General features: G+C 46.0%; 1 protein-coding gene across 1 annotated transcript in view; it reads left to right on the top strand.

Moving 5' to 3' along the window:
* Positions 1–6043: 6043 nt before the first annotated feature.
* Positions 6044–10467, top strand: part of NID2 (nidogen 2) — a 64092-nt gene continuing 59668 nt past the window's right edge. Inside the window, exons 1-2 of the mRNA XM_036246503.1 lie at positions 6044–6274; positions 6928–7236. Coding sequence (XP_036102396.1) covers positions 6044–6274; positions 6928–7236 — 540 coding nt within the window. The remainder of the gene's footprint in view (positions 6275–6927; positions 7237–10467) is intronic.

Here is a 10467-nt window from a genome sequence, read left to right as displayed (position 1 = left end):
GAAGCACAGAGGAAGCCAAGGACAACAGCCTTTGGAAGCACAGCCACAGCCACTACCCAGCAGAGACAGCACACACTGACGTCACTCTTGGGCAGTCATTCGATTCCATAGACATTGACCAGCCTTTATTTATCCAACATTGTGTCAGATAGCTGTGAGAGTCTTAAAGGAAGTGAAAAGTAGAAACTTTGAGGAACTTGGATTCTGTGTGAGGAGAGAAGTCTTTGTGAAGAAGATGGGGGACTGATGTTATACAATTAAGTGCTGACTTGGGGGTTCAGCCTGTGCTCACCATAGTAGTTAGAAGAGGAGAGAGAGTAATACTGACCTATCTGTACTATTCTTTCTAGAGGAAAATAATGTCATTAGTGATAACTCCTTCAATTATAATGAACAGTGAATGTATCTTATCAACCAACATAAAAGCCACACCTTTTAATTATTATTTTTCCAGAAACAACCCGACTATAACAAATATGTGAAGAATCAGGAAGTGGATTATTCAGGAAAAAGTATAGGAATTATGAAAGATTTCTTTACAACACTTTCCCCAATTTAAACCAACAGTGGTTTATTAAACAGCCCAGAAGTTTGTACCAGGTACTGTGCTAGACCCATAAGTTTTAGAATGAAAAAGATATGGTTCATGTTCTCATAGTGGGACTGTAGAGGCCTGACTTCCTGTGCGTAGGCTTGTAGTAAAAACAGTCTGAAACAGAGATACTGAGAAGATTAGAATGCACAGGGAAAAAGAATAAACAAGTGTGCCATGACATGAAAATTACCCCTGAGGCCTTTTAACCGCTTGAGGGACAGATAAAAATAGACCGTTTCTGTGAATTTGATGAGGAGCGGAGACCAGGTATGCCCAGGTGTTACAGCTGGTCAGAGGAGAGTCTCCCTGCCAGGACTCAGGGAGGCTGCTGCTGGGATGTGCCATCTGACATGAATACTGACAGGAACGAGAGATCGGCAGGAGTCGGGCAGGTGTTCCAGGCAAGGAGCAGCAGAAACAGAGGAACACCAGAGTTAGGCTACTTGTGTGGATGGGGACCCATAAACAGTTCCATACTGCTAAAGGTGTGAGAAGGAAAGGGCAGGAGATGACAGACAGAGGCCAACCACAAAGGCCTTTATAGTCCTGCTGGGCAGCTTGAATTTCACCCTAAAGGCGAGGAAGATCACCAAAGGGTATTAGAAACATGTGATGGTCAGGTTTTAAATCCACGTAGAGAGAGGATTTAGCAAAGCTTCAGTTAGGATCGAGTACTGTTGCATGGAACAGTGTCTTAAGGCCAACAGAGGGTTTTCTCACATAACAAGAAGTCTGGAGGTCGGCAGTCACTCACTGGCTCAGACACTCCTCTCCACTCATCTCCTTACTGTCTTATTGCTTTTGTCCTCACAGTTGTCACCTCCTGGTCAGAAGGTGGCCATCTGAACTTTAAGCATCACATTCATATTTAAGGCAGCAAGAATGGTGAGAAATGCAATGATTCCCTTTAGTCACTAATGTAAAGGCCTTTCAAAAACTACCAGCCTTTCAGCAGAATGCCGGTGGTCAGCTCAGGACTCCATGGGATGGCTGCCTCTAGCTGCAAGAGAAGCTGAAAAAGCAATCATCTTCTTACTTCTAGAATAGATTTCTGTAAGGGAGAAGGAGGTTGGGAATAAATGTTGGGTAGCAACCTACTCAACACTTGGTAATAAAGAACAAGTGGGTATTGTTGCCATTAATTGAAACTAAAACCTCAGAAATTCTGCGTAGTGCATGCATGTAGTTCTCCTAGATGTGGGTTTGAGGGGTCATCCCAAGGGGATATTCAGCAGGGAGTTGAATATAAATTAAAAACTCAAGTGAAGCCCTGGCCAGTTTGACTCAGCAGTTGAGCATCGGCCTGCAGACCAGAGAGTCCCGGGTTCGGTTCCTGCTAGGGGCACGTACCATAAAAACAAAAACAAAAACAAACCCACCAAAAAACAAAACAACTCAAGTGAAAGTTTAGGGCTTGGGGTACATTTGGGGGTCATTAGAATGTAGGTGGGATGTTGGGATGTAGGGGGAATGCCCTACATTCTAATGACCTCCAAATATATCCCAAGTACCATTCACAATTTCTGAGGAGTACATGACTTTTCATCCTCCTAACATAATTTCAGTTTAGCCCAAGTTTGCAGAGACGTGCTAATTTACACAGCTATTTTTCTACATGCTCACACACCCACCCTGGAATTTAAAGGATAGTAAAGTTATGCAAAGAATCACTGTGTGCAACAAGAACCAGAATTTTTCTGCCAAGACCACCTCCAATACAAACAAGTACACACACCAGTTCTATGCTATACATAGAACTGGCTCTTAAATACCCACATCTATTTGCCACACTGTGGAGCAAATGTGTTTTCATTCTCTTGATTAAAATAACAGGAACTATCCTGGAAGGCTTGGTGTTTGTTATAGAAATATAACCACACACACACAAAAAAAATACAACCATGGAGACTCTTGCTGAGGTCTACTGGCAAGTTGTCTGGTACCATCCCTGGCTTGGGATAAAATCCTGCATCTAAATAATCTTACCTCTCAAGCAATGCTCACATCTACTGTGAAGACCTAGTCAAGAGGACTATTGAAGAAGTCCTCTATAACCTTCAGCCTGGAAGGGGCCTCTGCCTCTTTAGCCAGTCTGGCAGGTCACGGAAATTCTACTCTGAAACTCTGGATACAAGAGAACTATTTCTTCAGTATTTACTTTGACTGGTGAAACAGCTATGACAAATTTTTTCTTTTCCCCAAGACACAAGGTGACATTTTAAAGGAGAAACTACTCTTTTGGTGCCATAGAGTCTTTTAAAAATATTAGAATAAGTGCTCAAAGGAATGTCTGCTCAAGTACAGCTGTCCAAAGAGTCATATTTCAAGGAGAATTCAGCCACTTAATGCAGACAGGGATCCAGGACTGCTCATTTCAGCCTCTTCCCTGTTGGATCTACTATGTACTCAGCATCAGATTCAAAACTAGTAATATCTTCTTTGTTCAAGGACCCTTTTTTCTTGTTTTGCTGCCAAATCCATGCTATATTGCAGCATCACCACCCCCCTGTCTCCCCCCGCCATGTTTATACTTTGTTTCCTGGATCATGAACTTCTTAAGGTTAGGGGGTCACATCTTGTACTTGGTTATTTCTTGCAGAGTTTTGTCTGTCATGGTAAACCTGCAGGAAATCATTGTTAAATGAATGAATGAAAGAATGAAGGGTGAGTTGCTAGGCAGCTTGGAAAAGAGGATTAGAAAACTTGGGTCAGGTTAGCAGGAAAGATGGTGTAGAGGAAGGAATGTTTCACTGAGTCAGCAGACAGGGATCCTACCTTCATATTGGTTTGCTTGCCTTTACTCATTCAACAAACATTCCTTTAAGCTTCTTCCAACGAGCCAGGCAGGCACTGCAGCAGACCATGAATAAGACAAAGCCCCTGCCCTCAAAGTGCAGTGGTGGTGATGAGGGGCACCTATGACAGTCAGAGATTACAGAGATGTGTGTAATTGGAGATACAAAAATGGTTAGCACAGGGCACGTGGAACAAGGAGAAGGGGCTTCTAAGTCAGACTGTGGTGTCCAGAAAAGCTTCCTTAAGGAGAGGATTTTTATTTAAGTCTTAGAATGAGAGAGCGTTAAATAGATGAGATAGATTGGGAAAAGCATCATAGGTAGAGTAATGAGCATGTGAGGATGTTCCAAACCACAAAATAGGAGGTTGCAACTGAGAACTAAAGTCTCAACGGAAAGATTAGCTATGGCTAGAGCTGAAGTTAAGGTAGTCTGGAGTTACCTTTCAAAGGGTCTTGTGGCAACATGAATTAGTTAAGAGCAAAGGTTTAGAAATCAGACAGAACTGAGTTCAAATCTCAGCTCTGGTGCTTACCAGCCATGTAACAATAACTGACTTTTTTTTTTTAATCCCTCTAAATGTTAGTTACCTTAGTATAGTGTCTAACTGTATCACTTATCTATTGCTGTATAACAAATTATCCCAAACCATAACAGCTTGAAACAATACAAATTAATTAAATTCTCAGTTTCTGTGGGTCTGGAATCTGGGCCTGTTTATCAGGGTCCTTCGCTTCAGGGTCTCACAAGGCTGCAATCAAAGTGTCAGTTAGAGCTAAGGTGTCATCTCAAGACAGGAAAGGATTTACTTCCAAGCTCATTTTATGTTTGTTGGCAGAATACAGTGCCTTGCTGGCTGTTGGCCAGAGGCTACCTCAGTTCCTTGCCATGTTGGCCTTCCCATCATAAAGCTTCCTCCATCACAGCCAGTGAGAAAGAGTCTGCTATCAAGACAGATATAGTGTAATCATTGAAGTGACTTCTCATCACTATTACCTCATTGTATGGGTTAGGAGTCACTAGGCCCGCCCACTCTCCAGGGGAGGGGCTTATATGAGGAAATGAACAGCAGAAATGGGGATCTTTGGAGACCATCTTAGAGTCTGCCTGACCATAGCTTCTTACCACTAAGCAAATGTTAGCTATTATTACTATGTTCAACTGAGAGTTGGGAAAACTAGAAAGCCAGTGAAGGATTTCATGTTGAGGAGTAGCTGTAGGTGACCACGGGCAAGTCAAGTCTCCTCATGTCTTTGAGCCTTCATTTCCTGAATACAATGACAGAATACCTAACCCCCTAAGAAATGAGAACATATATATGCGAGCACAAATACATGTTGTAACATCAAATACAGCTCTACACAGTCTGTTTTGGGCCAATTTTCCATTTTGTGTTGATTCTGTGAATCTCACAGTATGATATCTTCAAGTTTTTAGGGCTTGGCTCTGTGGGCCCAAGAGGATTTGTAAGATTGGAATGAACATTCACAAGAAGAAAAACCTATCTTTTGAGCATCCCTCAAGGCAATTCCAAAGGCTTGCTTTTTTACCTTCTTTTTAAATACGTTTGCTTCCAAGGACCCCATGGGGGACTGGAGAGAGAAAACAGACTATCTGGGAAATTTCAAGCTCTTGATAATAAAAATGGTAATAAAATCTTGTCCGGCTCCTGATGCTTCGAGGATAGAATGTTTATGGTGGATGGGGTTCCCCCACACCCTCACAGCTGGTTTGCGCGGGTTTCCAGTCCCGTGGAGCGGCTCGGGTTCCACCTCTGTGTTCGCGGGCGAGCGCAGCTCCGACGCCGGTAAGCAGCGGGGGAGAGAACCGGGGTCCCTTCCCCCGCGGCTCTTTAACCACGTCTGCTTGGTGCCCAAACGGGATGCCTCATCCCACGCCCCAAACGGAGCCGATCACACCCAGGCGTTTTTCATGTTCTTCCCGGGTGCGGTTTTTCTGGGGACGGTAAACAGCGCTCTTGACCTGGACGGAACTTAGGAGTCAGATCCCCTGGCTTCGTACAAAGACGCGCTTCTCGACAGGGCCTCTCTGGGGTGGAGAGAAGCGGTCAAGGAGGGCGCGACTTCCACAAATTCCCTTTGCTTCTCGGCCCGATGGGTTGGCCTCGGGGACGAGGGACGCCTGGGACCCCAGCACACACGCTCGCCCTGCCGGCCGGGCGGGGGGCACACGCCGCCGCGGGGTCCCCCTTGGCGCTGAGGCCACCTCCTGCAGAGCCTCTGCCTTCGGACCTCGCGGGGTCGGGGGTCTCGGGGACCGCGGGGCAGACCGGACGGGAGGGGGGGTAGTGCCCCCAGGAGGTCTCGGGCAGCGGAGGCGGAGGAGAGGGAGCAGCTCCCGGCAGCCCGGCCGCGGGCTTTTACCTCGCCAGGGGTAAAAGCGGAGCCGCTTCCGCGACCCCTGCCTTAGAAAACTTTTAACGAGAACCAGATGTGGCGGCAGCTGTCGAACTTTCTCAGAGCCGGTGATTGGCCCCCTGTGTAGGGCCGCAGCCAGTCAGCGTGCTGAGAGGGAGGGGAGGCCCGCCCCTCCCGGGCGCCCGTGGGGAACCAGGTTGGAGCTCGCGCTGCGCCGCTAGTGGGCTAGCGGGCCGGGACGCTGTGCAGCAGGGCAGCCCAGGGGCCGAGCGAGCATGCGGGGGGACCGGGCGGCCGGGCTGCGGGCGCTGTTGGCGCCGCCGCCGCCGTTGCTGCTGCTGCTGCTGCTGCTGTCCCGGGCCGCGGCGCTGCACCTAAGCGGGCTCTTCCCCTACGGGCAGTTTCGGGGGGACCAGCTCCTGAAGGAAGGCGACGATGAAAGCTCAGCCGCCGTGAAGCTGGCGAGTCCCCTGCGCTTCTACGAAGCCCAGTTTAGCTACCTCTACGTAAGTTCAGCCCCCTCGGGGTGCGGGACTCGGCAGATTTCTCGCAGCTTCGTACCAGGGGTCCATGTAGTGTGGATCTCACCAAACCCCTGTCTTCGGAGGGGAGGAAATAGTGCGCACGCTTTGCTGTCCCGGAGCGCCCCAGGGGTGGGACCGGGCTTTGCAGCGGTGCTGCTGCCGGACCCGCTGCTTTTCCTTACCTCGAGCGAGGGAGCAAGATCTGTTCGCGGCCACTCAAGCGTCCCAGGCAGAAAAGAAGGTAGTAGCGTCGCTAGGGCAGCCAGTGGGGTTTCCAGTTAGGGCAGCGAGAAGACGGTGCACGTCTGTAGGTGCTCCCTCCTCGGACTTGGAGGTGTTCTCCAGGGTTGTGCGGGAAGTGAGAAAATACGCGAACGAGCTTTAGGGCTCCTGGAACGATTGCATCGTGCTTTGGGGTAGGAATGCTCGGGTGGGACACGGGCTGAAGTTGCACTGGACGCCCTGAACCAGGAGTCGGCCTCCCAGGCTATTGGGAAGGGAGAGCTTCATGCCCGGGGCGGTTCCCTTCCCTCTGCGAGGAGCAGGGTGGGCGCGCATGTCTGGACCTGTGGTGGCCGCCCTTGGGCGTCTTGCAGAGTAAGCGACCGTCACCTTTTGTCCCTTTCCTCTCCCAGGTGGGCACCAATGGCATCATCTCCACCCAGGACTTTCCCAGGGAGACCCAGTATGTGGACGATGGTTTCCCCACGGATTTCCCGGCCATTGCTCCCTTTCTGGCCGACATCGACACGAGCCAGGGTAGGGGCAGGATCCTATACCGGGAGGATACGTCCCCGGAGGTGCTGGGCCTGGCCGCTCACTACGTTCGCGCAGGCTTCCCGAGCACCGCCGCAGACTTCAGCCCCACCCACGCCTTCTTGGCCACCTGGGAGCAGGTGGGCGCCTACCAGGAGGCTCGGCTTGGGACGCCGCCCTCGGGAGAGGTAAGTGACAGGGATGCTTGGCTGCTGAGCCAGTTGAGGGATGGGCTTGAATTCTGGGCTGAAACCCAGGGACTGGCTTGGAGTATTTTTTTGAGTCTCCTCTTGAGCGGAACCTGATGTACAGTATCTCTGGTGGCACCAGGGTTGAAATTGCTTGGAAGTGAAATCTTAAGGCTTCCATTGAGAATCTGAGAGGTGGTCTCTTCTAGAGAGAAAACGTGCTTAGGAGACGAGAGGAGCCCAGTGTAGATGCCGAAGGCCCTCAGAACACAAGGCAGTTTACTGTTTGGTTGTTTATTTTTAGAATCACCTCTAAGTATACAAGAATTATTTCTAATTATATGTTCATTGAAAGAAAAACATAAGCAAATACAGGCAGTTTGAAAAAGAACAACCTCTCATTTTTCTACCACTCAAAGATAACCACTGTTAAACATTTTCCTGTGTATATTCCAGAGGTTTTTTCCTATCAATATCTATATTTATCTGTCATTTTCTATTAACAATGATGGGTTCACAGTGCACATACTATTATTAGCCTACCCCACCCCTGCCCTGACTAAATAGTATATTGTGAATATGTTTCAATGTCAGTAAATCTATTTCTACATTATTTATAAAATCTGCATAATATTCCATCCACTGGAATTACCACTATGCCCAGTGGTCATTAAGGTTATTTCTGATTTTTTATCACTATAAATAATTTTGTGAAGCACTTTCTTAAAGCTAAATCTTTGTGCATGTCCTTAGTTGACATTCCAGGATCTGGAATTGGTGGGCCAGAGGGGATACAGTTTTTATAAGGTTCTTGCTAGCTTTGGCCAACTTGCCCTCCAGGTTTCATGCCCTCTAGTTTACAGGAGACTGTCTTCAATTTGTTTTATAGTTCCTACCTGAGGAACAGCACAAGCTCCCAGTCTTTAGGCTTGGCAGCAACATTTAAAATACTCCAAATGGACATTAGGTGGGGTCAGGGTGGCTTGGCAAATGGTAAACTGCCTCATTCCTGGAGTAGGTAAGGACTTCCTCCCATGATATTAGACCTGAATCTAGTGTTATACTCCAAGGGCTAAAACACTTACAATTTACCTGTATTTTAACTCAAAGTGTTTCTTAGCTATGTACAGAAAGATGGTACTTCTCTTCCCTAAGAGATTAAGGAGCTTGCCCATGCTCACTGAGTAGTTCAAGATGGTGGCCATTATTAAGTGTTCTGTAAGAGAAATATTTCCTAAAGACTGTACTAAGCAGAGAAGATTTAGAAATAAAAACTATTTGGATTTATGATTTTTTTGCCACTTGTTTTTTTGTCAGGCAACATCTACTTTTGTTTATTGAATACTTTTTAAAAATACATGGTTTGACATTTTAATTATTCAATTTAACAGAATACAGTGAATTTAAACAGACATATTGAGCAGGGCATTGGGCTAGGTGGAAAGTTGGAGAAAGTTGAATAAGGTAAGGCCCCCACCATTATGATGCATTCATTCATTCATTCATTCATTCATTCATTTTGGTTTATAAGTTTAGAAAACATTTAAAATTAAGTATAACATACCTACAATAAAACATTTAGAAAAGAGCCCTGGCCAGTTTGGCTCAGCGGTTAGAGCGTCGGCCTGCGGTCCGGAGAGACCCGGGTTCGGTTCCCGCTAAGGGCACGTACTTCGGTTGCAGTTTGTCCCCTGCCCTGGTTGGTCGTGCGGGTGGCAGCCACTCGATGTGTCCCTTTCACATCGATGTTTCTCTCTCTCTCTCCCTTCCTCTCTCTCCCTCCCACTCTATCTGTACAAAAAATGGAAAAATATCCTCGGGCGAGGATTAAAAAAAAAAAAAAAACATTTAGAAAAGAAAGTAAACATTAAAATTTCACTAACCAGAGATCAATCACCACTGCTAATAGTTTATTGTCTTCCAGTCTTTTTTTCTAAACAATTCCTTTGGAATTATATTTATATGTGTGTGTGTATATAATTTACATGTAAACATAGTTGAGATTTAGTCATCCAACAAACCTTTTTTGCACATTTACTATGTGACAGGACTGATGTAGACACCATGTAAGGACATACTCTTCACTCCCAAGGATCTCATAGTTTAATAGAGACATTGATTATTATTCAATATGGTAAGTATAGTAGCATTTTGACTAAAGGAGGCTAACTCTTCCCCTCCCTGAATAGTGGATTCAGTTGGGGAAGGTTTCAGTGAAGAAGTAGCTTTGAATCAGAGTTGAGCAGAGTGAAACGTTCCTCAAAGAAGGATGACATATGACATCACCCATGTGCTGTAGAGTAGAATGTGTTTGGGGCATTGTGTGTGGCACATTGTTACTGAAGAGGAAGGGTCGTGGCACAAGAGGGTGGAAAGGCCGTGGGGTGGGGACAAACCATGTTGTGCTGAGAGTTCGGACTTGGTCTTTTGGTGCTAGGCATTCTTTGAAGGATTTAAAACAGGGGATTAATATTTTTTGTTAAGAGAACTCTTTCTGTCTTGAGAAGGTGTGGGCACAAAGGAAAGACTGACTACTCAGACACATGATATAAGTTGTTTATTTAAGCTATCTAGTTAATTCTGATAAGAATACTTTCTCATACTGTCTTCCCACAACAGTCCTACAAAATAAGTACATGACTTAATGTTTGCATTTCACAGATAATGGCAAGTAGAAATTAAAACTTTTGTCCAAAATGCTGTGCTTAGTGTGGCAGAGGTAGGTGTATTATCCAGATGTCCTGATTCTTAGGTTGTGTCGTTGCTCTTATCCAGACTTTTTCCATGCAGGACCTATTTCCTTGGCACACGTGATGAAGGTAGACACGACAATAATTGTACCTTTTCCCAAGACTTCCAATAAATAAGGCTGACATTTTATTGTTTTCATGTGATCTTAGTACCAGAAGAGCCCTTGGAATTATATTGTATTCAAAGGAAAAGTGAACTTGGAATGATATCTGCTGCCAAGGACACTATTGATACAAATTATTCCAACACTCTGGAGAGAATCAGCTGTATCTGTCTTACTTTTTAAACACAGAATAGAAGGACAAGGTTGAGCGAGATCAATGGGGGGGCGGGGTGTGAGCAGTTGTGCAGAAGTTCTGGGGTGATGAAATCACATTATGGCTTTGAGTTCCAATTTCATCAGGGCTTATTTGAAACCGAAAATTACAATACAAACAATGTGACTTTGTTAATTATTTTTCTCAATTTCATCTGTAGCGT

The sequence above is a fragment of the Molossus molossus genome, unplaced genomic scaffold (genome assembly GCF_014108415.1).
Source record: "Molossus molossus isolate mMolMol1 unplaced genomic scaffold, mMolMol1.p scaffold_m16_p_1, whole genome shotgun sequence".
NCBI lineage: Eukaryota > Metazoa > Chordata > Mammalia > Chiroptera > Molossidae > Molossus > Molossus molossus.
The sequence above is the reverse complement of the archived record's forward strand: the minus strand, read 5'-3'. Positions and strand labels throughout refer to the sequence as shown.